This window comes from Pelodiscus sinensis, chromosome 2 (assembly GCF_049634645.1).
Source record: "Pelodiscus sinensis isolate JC-2024 chromosome 2, ASM4963464v1, whole genome shotgun sequence".
Taxonomy (NCBI): Eukaryota; Metazoa; Chordata; order Testudines; family Trionychidae; genus Pelodiscus; species Pelodiscus sinensis.
In genome coordinates, this window is record NC_134712.1 from 144724488 (window position 1) to 144744545 (window position 20058).

A 20058-nucleotide genomic window follows, 5' to 3' on the forward strand; every position below is an offset into this window, starting at 1 on the left:
AAATTGTGTGTGTAAAACCCCCTCACAAATAAATGGACGTATCAAAACCATTGCTTTGCTTGCTCTCCACACAAGGACAATTCTACATTTGTGTAGCCACCCACTGGCTTTCTATAGGGGTATGTTTGCACAGCTCAGTTCTGCGAGGTGCTCAGAATTCCTTTAAGGTACTGGACATTCTTGTGAGGTTCTGAACACCCTCTTCTCCGGCAGCCTACCTGGGAATGGAGAGTGCTCAGCACACTGAGGATCAAGCCCCTAGCCACCCTCCCTATTTCAGCAACAATGAAGTCATAGACTGCATTAGAGTATGTGTCACATTCTGCAGAGGGGCAGATTCTCTCCTCTTCTCTGTGGTATCCAATTAATGTATTGGACTAATCTGATGAATACATTACTCTGAGGCCTGTAGGCTGCATGGGTTAGCTGAGAGTTGTTGTGTGAGTCCAGGTCTTCAGCTACTGCGAACCAGTGTATCACCACTGACCTCTGTGGAGCTAGGTAGATTTAAACCAACTACAGAGCCGGTCCATTGTCTTTGTCTGAGTGGGGGAACTCACTCATAACAGGGTGATGGAGAGGACACCTGTAAAAAGATGTCCAGTCTGTACAGAAAGGGATCAAATAGATTGGGTTTTCTGCATCACTGCACAATAGTGGCCTGAGAAAATATAGTGTTGATCTTGATTATAGAGGGTTGAAGGCATGCATGGAAAGGGACAGGGGAATCTCTAGTTGGCATGTAGATAGCAAGATAGCGGGTGTCTGGTAAGTAAACTGGAGGATGGCTTGTGGTTGGATTTGTAAACCTTGTAAATGTTTGGGAGATTGTTTATGAGAGTCATTGGCCAGTACTGAGATAAAATGTGCAGGTGCAGATTTTTGGATGAATGCTGAACTTTGGGAGTTAAGCTTGATTTTGGAAATTTTACCTGGATACATTTATTTGAGACTATTAATTATGAATGTATTTGAATATTTGCCTACCTTCCTTTGGTTGTACTTTCAATACTTTTAAATAGTTTTGGGGTTGGGTTTTTTTGTTTGTTTTTTTAGCAGTAACAGTCCTTGGCATACATCCACAGTAGCAGTTTTAACTTAAAACGAACAAAAGGGGTTCTTATCTGTTAATTAATATCAATTTACAATTCACTTGTAGTCTACAAAACATATAAAGTTAATGAAGCAAAAATTCCAAGTGTTTATGAGCACACTGTACAACATACCAGAAACTCAATTATGGTTGCTGGCTTGCTGATGGAAAAGAGCTCACTTAATTTAAATCTATACAAACAGGGTAATTTCCGAAATGCTGTGACTCAGATTCTTTGTATAAAAGAGTAACTATTAATGGTATACTACAGTTCCATAAAAATGTTAATTTTGCGATGTAGGTTTTAGTGGTATCAAAGCCATTAATTCTTCATCCAGCACATAAGAGTTTTAGAAATAATAATTGTCTCTGACATGTTCTGCATTTTGAGAAATCTAAAGGATACATCAAGCTGTGCAAATTCTGAGAGTGGAATGTTATATACAAAAAGAGACTATTCATTTGGGACTAATCCTGGTCCCACTCCATCTTTTATCCATAGCAATCTGACCAGGATTGGAAACTTACACTGATCTATCCTACAGGGGGAAAATCTTGCCCATACCCACAATTGCAGAAAAGCCAAAATGCAGCAGAACCTCCAGGAAGCACACAGGACAGTAAGGCTACGTCTACTCAGCAGCACCACATTCCGAAATAACATAGTGTACGTCTACACTACAAGCCTTTATTTCGAAATAATATCGAGCTGGAGGACTTCTTACTCTGACTCCTGTAACTCTCATTTTACGAGGAGTAAGGGAAGTTGAAGGAAGAGTGCTCTTTTTGTCCTGCTGAGTAGACATACCCTAAGACTGAACAAAATGGCAGTGCAGGGGGCTTCTGAAGATTCTCTTCCCAAGCTTTTCATCATTCTCTGACTTCCCCTTCATCATTCTGCCTTCCATATCCCCTTTCTCATCACCTCTACTCTCATATTCTCATGTCCTTTCTCAAGCCTCTGCTTTATACCGCAACAAATATTTGCTTCTTCATCCCAAATAAAGTATTGATAATAAAAAACTTAACAATATATCACCAATAGAAACAACCATGTGATCTCATTTATGTAGCCCTTTTGTTCTTCCATTCCTTTATGTTTGCCCTGTCTATGCAAACTCTTTGGTGCAAGGATAGTGTTTCTGATATGATCTGAAAAGCTGCTAGCACACTATGCGTATGGTAGAAACAATAACTACAGCAGTGTACTAAAAGGGATATAATCATTACTTATGAACTTGATTGTAAATTTAAGGATTTCAAAATTATGACTACTTGTTACATTTAAAAAAATAAATACGTAAATTTTAGAATTGTACATAAAACAAATTCTTGTGCCAAAAAGATATTATTACACACACACACACACACACACACTAAAATGGAGGCACCAGTTGTGACTCTGGACTCTATTGCTAAGGGTGATTTGACTTTTGCATTTAGGGCAGTAATGCAACCTCTTTACTCTTACATATACTATAATGTACATAGCTCTTGAAAAAAAGTACACTGTACCTGTTTTCATGCGGTCAGACAAATTTCCCACACCAGCAAATTTCTCTCTGTAGATGGTTTTGTAGCCACCGATAAATGACAGATAAGACTTTGGAGTCACAAATGTTTGACGCCTGTATCGTTCAAAGTACTGAATGCATTTTACAGCTACAAGATCTTGAAATGTCCCCATAGTGTTAACAACACTTTGTTTTACTTCATCTGTGCATTCAATTTTGTAGGAAGCTAAAAAATGCTGTGCAACAGCTACTAGAGCATCTTTTGGCCATCGCTGGAACCAGTCCATTGTACATCCTGAAATCAAACCTGGAAACTTTAGTGCACGAGTTCTGAATTTTTCCCCAACAGGAGAAAAACAAAGAACCACATGCAAATTGTTGCGAACTCGAGTAAGAAAGTAGTCATACAGATTTTCACTACTTGGAGAACGTCTTGGGTACTCTTTCTTCATCACAGATATCAGGTCTTGTGTTATTTCATCTATTTCATCTCGTGCAAAAAGATTGGAAACCTCACCTGAAGCCAAAACATTGTTCATGTACTCAAGAAAAGATTCATCTCTGATTTCATTGTCTGTGAATATAAAGGTAATACCCTGTCCTTTCTGTCCAGCGGTGCGATACAGAATTTTTAGATCATCCATAAGGTTATTAATGCCATACGTTCTAAAGTAGGAAAGTGTTAAAGATGAACAAAACAAAATAAATATCAGGAAACAATTTCATATTTTCTGGCTCAGTCTAATTAGGTAAAAATGTATAAATACGAAATTAATTGGACAATTTCAACATGGACATAAAATGGGGCAACTTCACTGAAATTAATGGGGTTTCATTCTTTAATAGGTTGGCAAGAGTAAGACCCTGTCTAGGAATATGAGACTTCATTATTGTGTCACTAAGACACAGGTGCTAAAGTCCTTCATTAAGATTCAGGATAATTACTGTTGAGTCATACTGGAGAATGGATCCAATTACAGTACTTCTCAACAAGATGTAAAGAATGAGAAATTGTCTTTTAGGGCAACGGAGAGTGAGAACCAAGAGGATCCTTAAAGGAAAGCCTTTGGAACATTCAAGCTTAAAGTGGAAGTTTAGGCTGAGGGTTATGTTGTGTTATTCATTTTGAATTAACAATTATGCCAAACTCCCAAAAAGGTGAGTCCAGACACTAGCTTGGGGTCTATGTGCTCTGTTGACAATAGAGGAGGGACTCAGCTTGTTCACACATCAAATATGTAAAAATATTGTCCATATGAAGTCAACATTCATTTTGCTGTTCATTTCAGATGGCTCAAGATCAATAGTGACTAAACTGGTATTTTTTAATCTACTGTATCATTAACCAATGGAAGTTGAAATTAATATTTTCCCCTTTCCTTTATCAGCAGTTCATCTTTTAAATAATTATTTTGTTTCTAAGGTGACTTCTCAAAGTAATAAATAATACTTGTAATGTGCACATAGCTAAAACATAAGCACATCATAACAAATTTCTGGTTCAAGGTTAAGTTAACACAGAAAATGCTTTTAAGTTCTGCTGCAATTCCCTCACAATATTAACATTGCTCTATAGCTATTCCCAGTTTTGCCGCTGAAGGGCACCTGAAGCAGTCCATCAGTTTAGTCTACACTTAGGGCACATCTGCAGTAAAGGGGAAGGTTGACTTAAGATACGCAACTCCAGCTATGTTAATTATGTAGCTGTAATTGACATATCTTAAATCACCATCCTCACAGTGGGGGGGTTGACGGTAGCATGAGGAGCAGGCGTACTGGTGCCGACGGGGGCACCCTCTCAGTTTGATTTAGCAGGTCTTCGCTAGACCTGCTAAATTGAACCTCAGAAGATCGTCTGCGGCAGCATTGATCTTCCCCGTAGTGTAGACATGGCCATAGTGACTATGGTTATAAGAGTAATTTGTCTTATATTAATCACCATAATATGTATTCATCCCTGAAACTTTCTGAAATATTGTATTCGGCATGGATGTGAGGCCTCTAGTCTACCCCATCTCCCTCTTGCTGTCTCTTTCTTTCCTACCTCTCCGAGAGGTTAGAGGGACCTGATGTATCTTTTTTCCCGTTCCCTTGGGTATAGTTCCCAGCATCTTCTCAGGTGCAAGGTTTTCTCCCAAAGTTTTGTTTACAGGTGATACTGCATAGAGAGATCTAATGAAATATTCAGTCTGATCATTTTAAAGTAGAGATTTTTGAAGCAGGATTTAAATAGGATTTTATAAGGAAATGCTGAGTGCCAGAATCACATAAAAGAAGAAAGGCTTTTTGCCAAAAGTTTTTACCATATCTCTGTGTATTATTAAGACAACAGAACTTCCATCCAGTTCTGCCATCTGCCAAATGAGCATCTCAGTGTGCACTTTTGGTTGAAAAATGTAGTTTATAATTAGGGCTGCAGTGCTTGAAATATTTTGTTCTATTTGAAATTAATTGTGAATGGTTAATTTACATAGCAGAGTAAGGAACCAATACATTAATGTCTGTGTATATTTCATTGTGTTACCTTGTTAGAGTAATCTGAAAGCTCTGATATCCAGCAATATATGATGCTAATCTGGTCAGACTCTGTTTTCCAGATCCACCCACGCCAACCAACAAGGCATTTCCTTTTGGAGTGCGGATAATTCGGGATATTTTAACCAAATGGATCATTGCATCCTGCATAAAGAAAACATTATTAACATGGTGTAAAGATGAAAATATATTGTCTATCGTCTTCATGTAGTAACTGACCAGTTAGTGACTACCTTCATTTGGGGCCAGATCCTTACCCAGTGTCCACTAAAGGCCTAATCCAATGTCCTATCAAATCAATCTGAAAGCTCCCATTTACTCCAAAGGGAGAAGAGCTGACCCTGAAAGAGCATCCCTATTTCGTGCTCACACAAAAGCCTGTCAAATGTAGTGCTGCACTCGGGGGAGCAAAGGGACCTGAGACTCTGAGGATAGATTTGAGACAGCGAGGAAACCTAGTGTGGTTCCTAAGGACTGGTCTCTGAGGAGAAATATTTACAACCTCTCTAACCAGCAGCTTGTTCTAAATCAGAAAAGAAAAGGAGCACTGTATTTGTATGCTATTAAATATGTTTTTTATGCCCGGAATGGTGCCAGCAATAAATAAAATAACCCCTTCTATTCATGGGTGGCAGGTATACTAGGCCAAGGAAGGCTAGGCCTCACCTGGTGCAGCTGCCACCAACTCACCACTGGACACATGGGCCATGGTGGCTCTGTCCCTTCCCCAAGGCCCCCATCGTCATCTGCTGGGGCATCTTTCTGTCGTGGAAAGTTTTCTACTCCACCGCCCCCTAGAGGGGAGTCCTGTCCCTCCTCCTGGGTGGTAGGGCAGTAGAGAAGGATGCAGTGAGCCAATGGTGAGTGGGAGGGTCTGGTGGGCAAGTGAGGAGACTCGGCAGGGCACTTAGGGGTCTGGGTCAGTGGGCCATCACGGTGCTGGGAGCTGTGGCCCAGTATGGAGGGAGTGGCCCAGAATGGCGATGGGGGTGGGCTGGAGCTCCTCCCATCACAGAGGACCCTCAGGACTACACCTGTTTCAGGGTGTGTGGAAGGGCGTGGTCTCAGGTGGGGGGGCAAAGGCAGAGGGTCACCTGCCACCCATACTTCTGTTCATCTTATCATGCTTGACTTATGGTCAAAACCGTGCACTCATACCCTAGGAAACAGGGCCATCCCTTGCAGAGGACATGACAAAGGACAGGATGGTGTCAGTACATTGGCCAATAAAATCAAAACCTAGACTGTAAGTGTACTACCCCCAGACAGCAAGAAGTCTATAGAGAAAATGGGGGCAGAGAAAGCAGAAGAGGTGCTGTAGCTTGCATCCTTGATGCAAGTCAGAATTTTGTTTATAAGCAGAATGAATAACAGGTGATTAAGATAAGAAAGGGTTGTTAGGATGTTTCCTAAAGTTAAATAATCTGTTCCAAGCTTAGTGAACTGCAAAAAGTAAGTAGCCTAAATAAGAGAAAGTATTGTTGAGATGGTACCAAAGTTACTAATATCTTTCTTTGAGAAGATTAGGGTTTTTTTTTAGAAAAAAGAAATGCAGTAGATCTAATATACCTGGATGTCAGAAAGGCATTTCATATAGTTCCACATGAGAAATTATTAGCTAAATTGGAGAAGAGAAGGATTAATGTGAGAACTGAAAGGTGGATAAGGAACTGGTTAAAGGAAAGACTACAATGGGTGTCAGTCTGCATGGAGCTTACTAGTGGAGTTCCTCGGGGATTAGTCTTAGGACCAATCTTATTTAACATTTTTATTACAGACCTTGACACAAAAAGAGGTAGTATACTAATAAAATTTGCAGATGACACAAAGATGGGAGGAACTGCCAATACCAAAGAGGACCAGAATACCATACAAGAAGATCTGGATGACCTTGTAAACCAGAGTAACAGAAATAGGATGATATTTAATAGTGCAAAGTGCTGGGTTATGCATTTAGAGACTAACAACAAGAATTTTTACTATACACTGGCGACTTATCTTTTGAAAGTGACAGTGGATGAGAAAGAGCTGCGTGTTTTGATTGATCACAGGATGACTATGATTTGTCCTTGTGATGCATCTGTGAAATAGGTTAATGGTAAATGTGTCAGGGAAGGTGTTTCTAGCAGGGGTAGGGAAGTGTTGCTGCAATTATACAATGCACTGGTGTGACCTCATCTGGATTAATGTGTGTGATTCTGATCTCCCATGTTTAAAAAAAAAATTCAAACAGGAGCAGGTGCAGGAGCAGGTGCAGGAGAAGGGCTACTAGGATGACCTGGGAAAAGAGAAACCTATCTTACAAGAAAAGACTTGAAGAGCTTGGCTTGTTTAGTCAAATCAATAGAAGGCAGAGGGGAGATGTGAATGCTTTGTATAAATACATCAGAGAGATAAATATCAGGGAGAGAGAGGTGTTATTTAAGTTAAGCACTAATGTGGACCCCAGAACAAATAGACATAAACTGGCCATCAACAAGTTTAGGCTCAAAATTAAATGAAGGTTTCTAACCATCTGAGGAGTAAAGTTCTAGAGCAGCCTCCCTACAGGAGCAGAGGTGGCAAAAAAAACAACAACCCTAACTGGCTTCAAGACTGAGCTTGATACGTTCATGGAGGTGGCAGTATGACAGGCTTGCCTATAGGGGGGTGTGGCCCATTGGCTTCTGCCTGTAGCAAAAGTCCATAAGGGCTGGATATAGGACACTAGATGGGAAGAGCTTTGAATTACTACAGAGAATTCTTTCCTGAGTATCTGCCTGATAAATCTTTCCCACATATTCAGGGTCTAACTGATCATATTTGGGGGGGTCAGGAAGGAATTTCCCCAAGTCAGACTGGCAGAGACTGGGGAGGGTGTTTCACCACCTTCTGTAGCATGGATCTTGGAGGCCACTTGCAGGTGTAAACTAGTGTAAATGGTGAATTCTCTGTAACTTGAAGTCTTGATTTGAGGATGTCAGTAACTCAGCCAGAGTTTAGGGTCAATTAGTGGAGTGGGTGGCTGAGGTTCTGTGGTCTACAATGTGCAGGAACTCAGACCCTACATGATCATGATGGTCCTTTCTGACTTTAGTAAGTGTATCTGAAGATGAGTATACATTAGTTTTAAACCTTACCAGTGTTCCTTAAGGGACTTGCTATACACCATCAGAACATGTTAGTGTTAGAACCATATGGGTCTAATACTAATTTACATTTTTTTTATATAGGAATTATATACAGTGCTCCTGTCAGATATTTCTAAATTGTTATCTGCAACAACAGAGTTTTCAGTTGCTCTAAGTAGCCCCTGGAATCAGAGTTAAAGTTTCATTCCCCCCTCCAAATCTGAAATGGTGCCCCTGTGGGTAAGCATGGAATTCACTCCCATATGCACAGCCCTGATGGCCTGACTGGAGCTACTCCAACCAATATAGAAGTCAAACTGCACCTCTCTCTCAGTGAAGAGATGTTCTCAGTGGATGCAACAAGCTTTTGCATTGGAATTTCGGGCAGGAAGAAGGTAGGGACGGGGAGTTGGAAAGTGATTCAGTAACTTGTGTGAGCAGAGGCAGCAGCAGAGCCTGGTGACATCCTATATGGTTGGTGTGTAAGAGATACAGGAGTTCTTTGCAGTACATAGAATTGGCAAGTTTGGTCTAGCTTCACTGACAGTATTGGCAGGACCATATAAAATCCATGCATTGTTAAATAAAGAGAAATCTACAAAGAAAGGACTGTATATTGGGTCACTTTCAATAATAACTATTTTTACTTTTACTCTCAAACAGAAAAACCAATACCTTGAAAAATACTAAATCCATATGTGTTCCTCTGATGGTTTCATTGTACAGTTGCATGAACATCTGTAATCTTTCAGCCAAGATATCAAAGGATGAAATAGACTCATAAATTTTAGGTGCTTCTAACTCTATGTCATCAGGTTCATCCCCTGTGGCTTCTGGGGCATCATGCAAAAAATCCACGAAGTATAATTCTTTGCAGTCATTTCCTAGTAAGTCTTGATCATGATCTTCAGAAGTAATCTTAAAAAAAAAAGCCAACCATGGTATATTACCATCACAGTTGCGTTTTTTGTCAGCCCCCGTCAAAGTGAATACTGAGCTTCATTTGCTTTACCTTTTTCATCATATCTTCAAACCAGTCTGTGTCATTTTGGTTGATGAACCTATCTGCAATAACACGACTGCATTCATGATGAAAGAGAGCAGCTAAAACACTGGTGTTCCGGCAGACATCAGCGGAAATGGTAAGAATTCCTTGCCAAATACGACTGAGATCTCGTAAATTAAAGATGTAATGGAATTTAGCTGGAGTTGGTAGCATCTACAAAACAATGTCACATCCATATTCAAATAACTACTTAAGAAACAATGAAAAAGTTCTTTAATAATTATCCATGTAGTATTAAAGGAACACTGAATTTTTAAAATCAAATTAAAAATTAATTTGCACTAAAGGCAGAAACTCATTCATGATATTTAAAACATAGTTAACATAGAAAAGTAAAACAAAGTTAGGATGATGATCAGCTCTTAAATTACATATGTGTGGGGCATCAGCTTCTCCAGAAATCTTCAGTCATAATAATGAGGAATGAAGTGCAGGCTGGACAGCTCAGACAACCAGGGAATTAAAGGTCTCACTCAAAACAGCTGAAATTCTTGGCCCCTTCCTCCCTCCTCTTTTCCTGCTTCCCCTGATTTTGTCTCTCTTTTTGAGAACACTTGTTCAGTTCACAAGCATGAGTACAAGGAGATGAAGGAAAATGGGGAGAGAGAGAAGAGGAAGCAAATGAGGGAGCATAGAGAGGAGGGAAAAAAGCACAGAAGATGATGAAGGTTGACATGTGTTCTTTAAACAAAAAACTTTAAAAATAAAGTAATCCTTTTCCATCTTTTTCTAAATATATCTAAGGCAATGGATATCTTTAGCCTTTTTGCTTTATATTAAGCAATTTTAGAGTTCAAATTGTTCGCAAATACACTTCTGTTTTCTCCTACGCACAGTTCCCTCTGCAGAGAGTGGGGTAAATAGTGGGAGAAAGTACAGGCAGTCCCCGAGTTTTGTGGATCCGACTTATGTCGGATCCGCAGTTACGAACGGGGATTTTCTCGCCCTGGAGGACTAGAGCGGCGGGACGCCTGGTCCCGCCGCCCGCCTCTTCCGGGGCGAGAAAAGCTGCTCCCCGTCTCCCTGGTCTGCTAGGGGAGCCAGCAAACCAGGGAGACGGGGAGCAAAGCGGCGGAGGACCTGGCCGGACCCGCGGCGCTTTCAGCTGATCTGGAAGCGCCGCGGGTCCGGCCCCGGGTCCTCCACGGCTTTGCTCAGCGTCTCCCTGGTCTGCTGGGGGGGGGACGCAGCTAGTGCCCCCCCCAGCAGACCAGGGAGACGTGGAGCAAAGCCCGGGGCCTGTGGTAGAGCAGGTGGGGCGCTGCCGGTTGGTCCCGCAGCACCGCTCCTTGGCGCTACTGGACCAACCCGGCAGCGCCCCAGCTGCTCTGCCGCAGGAGTCCTGATTCAGCCGCTGCTGATCAGTTTCAGCAGTGGCTGAATCAGGACGCCTGGGGCAGAGCAGCTGGGGTGCTGCTAGGTTGGTCCAGTAGCGCCGAGGAGCGGTCGCGCTACTGGACCAACCCAGCAGCACCCGAGCTGCTCTGCCCCAGGCGTCCCCAAGTCAGCCGCTGCTGAAACTGACCAGTGCTGACTACAGGAAGCCCGAGGCAGAGTTGCTCTGCCCCGGGCTTCCTGGAATCAGCTGCTGATCAGTTTCAGCAGCAGCTGACTTGGGGATGCCTGGGGTTCTTAAGTTGAATCTGTATGTAAGTCAGAACTGGTGTCCAGATTCAGCTGCTGTTGAAACTGATCAGTTTCAGCAGCGGCTGAATCTGGATGCCAGTTCCGACTTACATACAGATTCAACTTAAGAACAAACCTACAGTCCCTATCTTGTACGTAACCCGGGGACTGCCTATATTTACAAACACTTTATCCCAATTCAGAGACATGCACCCCCTATTTTGTCTGCTTCTTAAGAACATTCATCCGAATGAAATTTTATTCAAATGAATGTTCCCAAGAAACAAGTTTCAGGCTACTAACCAATATTATTTGAATAGAAAATGAAATTAGTTTAGTGATTAATTAAATTAATTCAGGGGGAAGTAGAGTAGTCTATAACAATTTCGTTAGCCAATCAAAGAGCAAAAACAAATGTTATTTGACTTTGGTGATCAATCACAGATCTCAAAAATCCTGAACATAAATAATGAACTACTGCTGCAAACTGAACATCAGTGATTCGTAATTCAAAAATGTTTATAAAATGTACGTATTGAGCAATTTTGAACAATGAACAAATCTGTAAAAACTACGGTTTCTTCTTAGATAATTCACTGACAGATAAAAGGGATATATTTCTTCAATAATTTGTTTACTATAAAAAATTTTACAAGCTGCTCCTCTGTATCTCTCCTCAGGCCCAGATAAAATGGACAGTTCCTCATCCCCATTCGATACCCCCATCCTCCAGGCCTCCAGTCACAGTCACAACCCTACTAACCCACAATGATCATGACAACTAGAGTTGGCTGTGCAAATTCAAAAACAGTCTGTGATTCAACTGGGTTTGTGGCCTTTTCATGTTCAATAGCTGTGAGTACTCAAGCGTTATTAGAATTAAAACTTGAGAAAAATATATTTTAAATTTTAGCATTTGCCAGAAATGAAGTTTAAATTACATTCTATACAGTAAAATCTGCCGTTCCCATTGCATGTGTTAGTTAAGTTCACCATTCGTGCAAGGGACAGAAACAGTACCAGGGAATGTAAATAGCTAGCCAATATAGCATGGATATTGAATGCTATACAGGCAGTCCTCGGGTTACGTACAAGATAGGGACTGTAGGTTTGTTCTTAAGTTGAATTTGTATGTAAGTTGGAACTGGTACATATTTTGGGGGGGGGACAGGGAGCTGGAGTTAGGTGGAAAAGACTCTGATTCTCATACAACTTCCTTATTCTAAGAAAAACACATATTGTTTTGATATGAAGGTTTTTTTGGTTGATATTTTAATTAAAAATTGATCATAATTTTCAGTGTTTCATGCTATATCCAAATCTTCCTTTTGGGGTACCTGAAAGATCCCAGTTATTCATTTAATAGTCAGAATCTTTGTTTTTTATAACTAAAAAAAGTTTATTCAATGCATATTACTGTTTCAAATAGAATTTGCTACAGATGGTTCAGTGAAATGGGTATTAAGTGTAATCAATAGTCATTGGAGAGCACAGTGAAATATTGATACAATCAAAGCTGTTGGGCTGTGTCGACATTGGCACCCCTTTCCGGAAAAGGGATGCTAATGAGACCAGTCGGAATTGCAAATTCCGCGGGGGATTTAAATATCCCCCGCGGAATTTGCAATTCCGACTGGTCTCATTAGCATCCCTTTTCCGGAAAGGAGTGCCAATGTAGACACAGCCTTGTTGTATTCTGCTGAGCAGAAAATGGAAATCCCTTCCTGTGAAGTGTGTGTGTGAATTTATCCACAGGATTAATTTTAAAGAAAAATTCTGTGTTGGGAACAGGAGTTTAGCCACAGGTGGGTCCTCATTGTCCACTCACCCACTTTGCAACCGGACCCATCCCCTCGGGGCTTACCCTGCTCCGCTCCAGCCAGGGTGTGGGGTTGGGGCTTATCCCCTCTTCCCTTCTGTCCTGCTCCTCCCCATTCTTGTCCACCCACACCACTGGGTAATTTTTCAGCTTCACCTCTGCCAGGCTGGAAGGGACTTGTTAAGTTCACGTGACGCTAACAAGATACTTGCAGCTCTAGTGCTGAAGAGGGAAAGAGCTGCTGCTCCCAAGGTGGGGACTATAACACAATGGGTCTCACTGCCTGCTGCTCCTGCTGTTCCCTAGGAAATTAATTTTTCCGCTCTGGAGTGCCCCCTTTTGGCTGGTGTCTTGTTCCATAGTGAAATTAACTACAGTATGTCAGGTGGCGCGTCCTCCGCGGCGAGAAAAGCCGCTCCGCATCTCCCTGGTCTGCTGGGGGGAAGCGCCCCCCCGCACCGCCAGAGGCGGCGTCAGTGGGAGAGGCACCCCGCACTAGCTGCGCCCCTCCCCCCCATTTGTAACTAGGGATCCGACGTAAGTCGGATTGATGTATCCCGGGGACTGCCTGTATTGAATATTGAATCATTTACAAACACTCTGCAAACCAACAATTATCTGCTGAAGAATTTTAAGAAGAATTTCAGATAAACAAATTCAATGTCATAATCTATTTGCAGGCAGTTCATGTACAGAAAAGAGGCAACACTTATATGATAAATTATTCATTGTTAATTACTTACTTGGGTCTCCTATTATTATCTCAAAAATGCATATAAAATACAATTTGATTACAGCTAGACAGATGGCAAGATATGACTATTGCTTATGATCAGCTAAGAATTGCTCAGCCCCTATTATTCTGTTGTCACATCCTGCCCTCTGTCCTGCTTGTTTATTTCTTCCACCTGCAATTTTTTGTCATTTAGAATTTAAACTCTCTGCAACAGGGATTTATATTTACCAGATTTTTCCATAGCATCTCACACAATAGGGTCCTACCTGAGTGGTTTTCAGGGGCTTCCACAACTAGCATAAAATAACATAATAAATAAATAAATTAAATTAAATGAAATAATACCACCATCTCATTTTCCAATAGACAGATTCTGTGAACACTGATTATCATTATAGCAGAAATTCCACAGGTACTGTGCTATCTTTTCATTTCATGGCAGAAGTATAGACTTGTTACCAATAGTCACATTTTTTACCTTTACTTTAGTTGCTTGCCAGATTTTTCTAGTTGTAGGTACTAATGCTGATGCAAGTTTGCATATTTCTTCTGGGAAGCCTCTCTGCACACAGAAATAGCCTTCAGCTAGTGTTCTAAATATTTTGTCAATAGATGAATTGGAGGGTAGGGTGCAGTTATAAACAGTAAATTGACGCTTCAGGCGCTGAGGAATGTCATTCCGACCTCCTCCAGGGTGAATCATGGCAGCTACAAACTGGATGTCAACCACATTAGTGAATTCTCCTGGCTTTTCCAAATTGTAGAAGCCATTCTGCTCCATCAGCTGCCTTACAATCTCATTGGTGATCTTACAGAAACATAAAGGGAATAATCAGATATTATTTTTGACAGTCCAACAGAAACCATATCTCCAATACAATAAATAAGCAGGCAAAAGAAAAAGGCAGAGTACTTTGCAATGAATCGTTATTAATTTAATAACATTCAGGAAAGTAACAAAAAACAAACAAACCCAAATAAGATATTCCAAATGTTCTGGCCCACTTAGGCAGATGTAATGTATTACTTGCCCAGGAATTTTCAAAAATATCTAGTAACCTATCTTTAAGAACTTTAACTAACACCTACTGTTCTTCCAAATACCTCAAAAATATTTATACAGGATGCTAGCAGGGACCAACAGCTCCAGATACAGTGGGTTAGCTGCATCAAAAATGCATGTATTATAGTCATAGCCTAGGGAATGGGGGCAAGGGGAAAGAGGACGGAAAAGAGAAGTGCCTAGGAAATTTTAAGCATCTCATGGGTGAGGTACCATCTAACTTATAAGGTGCAGGTGGGTTCAGAGTCATCTTCATTCACTACTGAGCCAGCAGCCACATATTTGAGCAGTGGTTCTCAAACTTTTGGGCCTGTGTTTCAACCTGCTCAATGCAGCCTTTTCTGTGGACCACCAGCCTGTGAGCCATGATGATAAAATGGGTGCAGGATGGGTAGGGGTGTGGGGTCTGGCCAGGAGGTTGGCTGCAGGAGTGGTCTGACGATGGGGGGGTCTTGGAAGGAGGGAGGATGCAGCAGCAGGCTGAGGGCAGGGGGCTGGGTGGTAGGTAGGGTTCAGGAGTGGACTAAGGGTGGGGTGGGTGACTGGATGGGAGGGAGGTTGCAGGAATGGGCTGAGGTGGGGGCACCTTTAAGGGAGGGAGGGAGGGTGCAGGGTAGAGATGGGGGTCTAGGTGGGAGAGAGGATGCAGGAGTGGGCTGAGGGTAGGGGTCTTGGAGGGAGGGTGAGTGCATGAGCAGGGAGAGGTGCGGGATTTCAGTGGAAGGGGAGTGTGTGAGGAGGATAGCGGTGTGGGGCCTGGGCATGAGCAGTTACCTGGTTCTGTGCCGCCTGATGCTCCAAGGCACTGCCTCCCCCACCCACTACATGCATTGGCCATGATTCCAGCCAATGGGAGCAGCGAGGAAAGCCTCCAGGCAAATGGTTTCCTGCACTGCTGTTCCTCCAGCCAGGGGAAGAGGGAGCAGCAGTGCACGGAGCCACTTCCTGCTCCCGGGAGCCAGATCCTGCCTGAGAGGCTCCCCCCTCCAGTGGGAAGCTGGTGCTTGCACTCCAACCATGCAGGGGGAGGGAACGCAGGGCTGGAGCATCAGTGCAGGCTCCCCGCTGCAGTGAAGGGCCGAGTCCGCAGCCTACATGCAAGACTGTCGCAAACCACACGTTGAAAACCACTGTACTAGAGGCATCAGCTGAAGAGGTAGCCCAAGAAGAGACAGAGAGAGAAGAGAGAGAGACACATTCATACGGTGATTGCAACAGACAACTGATGAGTGAGTGGATGTGGTTAGCTCAGCAATGGGGATGGCTAAATAGGGGCTTTGGGAAGTGGGAGAGACATGTTTGGAGGGGCTGGAAGGGAAGATAGGGGGAACCATGACAAAACATGAGCTTTGGATAGGAACAGGAAGGCAGGGAAGTAGTCCATGATGCATAAACTCTACTTCCACAGGAAAAGCACGCAGGAAACTGAGGCGATCTTAACTTTCCAAACCAGATCTACAAAGTTTGCAGGACCCTGGCTGGGGTTCACAGAGCTACAGATTCAGAGGTAAAGACTTAGCCAGGATGCCTGCTGGCCCCTATGCATGAGTGATCGAATTGGGAACAAGCTTTCAGAAAGGTCAGACACATTAAATATTTATTTTTTAATTTTTGAAAATTCATGTAAATACCTAGGCACCGAAATGCCTGTCTAAACTATCATGTTGGCATGCAGTCAATGAGAGCTATGCTTTAAAGTCTGGATGATCAGGAAGGAAAGATGCTGTGATTGCTTGCTGGATTCTCATGTTCCCTGTCCTTATTGACATAAGCATAGCTGTTTCAGTAGAAAATAGAAACGGTTGTTTTACTTCCCATTTACTTTCAGCACAGGCAGTTCATAAACCCCACAAGTACTACAGGTAACTGAGATGAAAGGCCCAAAAGCTACAATGGTTATCAAATGGCTTGATGCTCATTTGCAGCACTTTATTCTGACCATATCTCATCAGTTATGAGGAAAAGTAGCACAGAGTTATTTATTATCCAACAAATGCCATTTTCCAGTCTAGTATTTAGCACTCTTGCTATGCTCAGTTCTCTGGAACCATGAGTAGTAAAATAAGGAGAAATACTGGAACTGACAGTACTCTGGGTGCCCATTGGCATTTACGCTCTGTGTTGTCTTACAGTGTTCAGAACAGGTCTACAGCTACAGTTTATAAAACACTCTCGTTCCATGGTACCATTGCTAAAAATGGCGGGGAATATTAGTCAAAATGCCCCATTGCTGACGTTTATTGCAAACACACCCGGCAAGAAATATTGATTTTCAGTTCTCCTTCAAATATTTGCAAAGCCTTAAAAACATCTCTGTATCAAGTTGGCTTCTCTTTTAGGTACACATGAAACATTTGTGTTTATTCCTTATGTAATGGTAACAATTTTTTCACCTGATCACCCCATTCATTAATCACAGGCATGTTGATATCATCAATAAATATGGTCATTTTCTTTCCAGCTGGAGGACCATAGGTAGTGCCCATTCTTTTATCTATGTAGCTTTCTATACTCCTTTGGAACATATTTGGCAGAGTAGCAGAAGAGAAGTTTAAGCGCTTTGTCAGATGAAAATCAGGATCATATTTGCTGGTATAACCCTATAAAATAAACATATTTTATGTAATTCAGAACTGCAGAGCACCCACAATTCTAGGTGAAGTCATTGAGAGATACCGAGTCTCAGTCCATCCAAAAAATCAGAAATAAGGTATCTCATGTTGGGTACCCATAGATAGAAGCAACCAAAAACCATTAGCTACTACTGTACTTAGTTTAAAATATTAACAGAAGCGTACTTACGACAATCATTATGAGCCTATACTCTGAAATTTTAAAAAAACCAATAACTCATAATCGATGTATAGTATTAAAGTTTACAGGGTTTTAACAGATGTTTTCAAATGTCGCAAAAATAGACTTATATTGAGATGTTCGCCAGGGGTGAAAATAAGCGGGAGCACCCTGGTGTGAAGCTGCGACAAGAACTGGCTGAGCTGTGGCAAAAGCCACCAGCGCACTATTTAAAGAGCTGGCAGAGACCTGGGTTGCAAAAGGACAGTACCTGTAAGAAATGTTAAGTTACTTTCACCCCGATGTAGACATAATGCAAATAAATCTTAAACTCGTTTTTCTTTTTCTGAAGATAAAAAGGGCAATTGTGAGAATGAGGCACACCAAAGGGATGGATATTTCTCTTTTCCTGATAATGCAGAGAATCTCTGTTAAAGTTTGAAAGCTTTTTACCTACAAACCCCTGGGTTTACAGAAATACGTCATTTTTGCTAATGTTGATGATCACCTTAAACTACCATGGTGCTTCAACTCTCTGCATGGCTTTCGGTTTTTGTAACATCACCAACTGTACCAAGGGTGAAATCCACAAAGTCTGAAGTCAAGTGACATCAGACAGGTACATTGAGGAAAATGTTTTCTGATGTTTTGTTGATTTTCAATTGTGTTTTTAACTGAACAATTTTTAAAAGATTCACTTTGTTTATAAGGATAAAAGATATCAACCATAATTTAAATTCTTACATTTATAACAGGGTTGAATAGAAATTCTCCAATTTCAGAACATCAGCACTAAGAATACTTAGAGCTCTGCATTTCTATTAGTCAGATTTAATAACTACCTGACCTAGAACAGAACTACTGAGGTGCTTCAGAAAGGAAAATCAGCTAAATCAATTTTCTATCTCCCAAAAGATATTTTGGTGAACAGCATTAGGCTCTTGATTTTGCTGACTGCCCAAAACCAGAATCTCCCTTTCCGAAGTGCTGCCTTTTAGAAGCAATTTTTCTGAGGAAGACACAAAAAGATGGTGTTCCTGAAACACCCATAGCTGGGGTATTTGAAGAACACCACAGGCAGCTGGTTAACAGGAGCATTTGACTGCCATCCTTCTTCTTATGATATTAATAATAGCTTGTGTAACATAACAAATACAAGAACCAATCAGAAGAAATTTTATCTCACTGTGTTTAATACTAGATTTCTGAATCTTCCCATGGTAAAATAATTATAGCTCTAATAATTAGAGCTCAAATATATCTAGAAGAAATAGTTTTGACTTAAAAGGGTCTGCTGATATTTCCTGTTTGCAGAAGTCATATCGCTAAAAAGTATCATTTCTCACACTTACTGGACAGGAACTCTCAATGCCAGATTAATAACTGGATTCTGGCCCTGGTTCTTCACTCCGTTACAGCAGTGTAAATGAGGCCTTCTGCTCTTGAGCTTCAATTGCATAATGGCAGCCGCATTTTTTTCGAAACAGGGCTTTTTGAAAGACAAGCGGCTGTTTAGACGGGGATTGATCGAAAATAAAACTCTTTTTCTAAAGATCCTGTATTCCTGAAAAAATGAGGAGTTCAGGATCTTTGAAAAAAGGGTGTTATTTTCGATCAATCCCCATCTAAACAGCCGTTTTTCTTTCAAAAAGCCCTGTTTTAAAAAAAACTGCTGCCACCATTATGCAAATGAAGCGTGGGAAATTTAAATCCCGGCTTCACTTGAAATATCGAAGTGTCTAATTTACATCCCTTTTTCAAGAAAAGGGATGTAGTTTAAACACAGCCTTAGTACAGTAGAACTCCCAATATAGGATAGCTATACAATATAGCTATATAAAGGTTGCAGACGGGCCTCCAGTATTACTATTATATATTACTATGTAGTCACCCGGAAAACTTTTCCAATTTTTCCATTTAATTCAGGAAATTTTCCATTTAAAAAGGTGGTTGGGGATTTTTGTTTTCTTTTTAGGAAACCAATTGTACATATTTGGCAATTCCTGACCACAAGGAATTACTTTCTATAAAATGCAAGTAGTGAGTAAAGAAGAGGAGGAGAACTATTTGAAGAGGCACTTTATTGTAAACTTTAATCAGAAATAAGACTGAAGGCATATTGGTGCTTTTAAAAATTATGTCTCCCTCTGTGAGGTGATACTCTTTTTCAGTTTAGAATGGATTAGAAGTGACTGCTGGGAATACCTTCTAAATATTTTTAGGGAGGGGAGTGACTGGATATTGTTAGCATATGGCTGAAATCCAGTATGTAGAATATTAGGACCACCATCCATACCACTCCCTTTCATGCTGCTAAAATAGTTTTCCCAGCAGGTGCCAGAAACAGAAATTGACATTATATTGGCAAGCATGGTGGCACGAACAGCTGAACTGAAAAAGTAGTATTAATTGCCACTGGTATCAGTACAAACCACTTTAAGATGGGTCTTAAAATGCACATTTATGGGGATGCAGAATAGCCAGAAAGTGCATTAGAGCTTAATCAATAACTTGGGAGTATTTAAATGTATTTAAGTTATTACATTTTGTACATGGATGATGAAGCTAACTAGGAACACTTTACACATGAAAAAAGTGGGTACTTTAAAAGTAATTCTTCTTGCATTTCTCCTTACAGAAAAAAATGAGTATACGATTTGCTGTTAGTAAATAAAGACGGATAAGAACTACCAGACTCAGCTT

The 20058-nt window shown here is 41.2% G+C and overlaps 1 protein-coding gene across 1 annotated transcript in view; it reads right to left on the bottom strand.

Moving 5' to 3' along the window:
- Nucleotides 1–20058, bottom strand: part of LOC102447295 (dynein axonemal heavy chain 5-like) — a 296662-nt gene that overhangs the window by 122752 nt on the left and 153852 nt on the right. The window contains exons 52-57 of the mRNA XM_014581788.3: nucleotides 16956–17162; nucleotides 13978–14307; nucleotides 9265–9471; nucleotides 8928–9170; nucleotides 5132–5286; nucleotides 2609–3273 (exon numbers count right to left, since the gene is read on the bottom strand). Of these exons, the coding sequence (XP_014437274.2) occupies nucleotides 2609–3273; nucleotides 5132–5286; nucleotides 8928–9170; nucleotides 9265–9471; nucleotides 13978–14307; nucleotides 16956–17162 (1807 nt within the window). The remainder of the gene's footprint in view (nucleotides 1–2608; nucleotides 3274–5131; nucleotides 5287–8927; nucleotides 9171–9264; nucleotides 9472–13977; nucleotides 14308–16955; nucleotides 17163–20058) is intronic.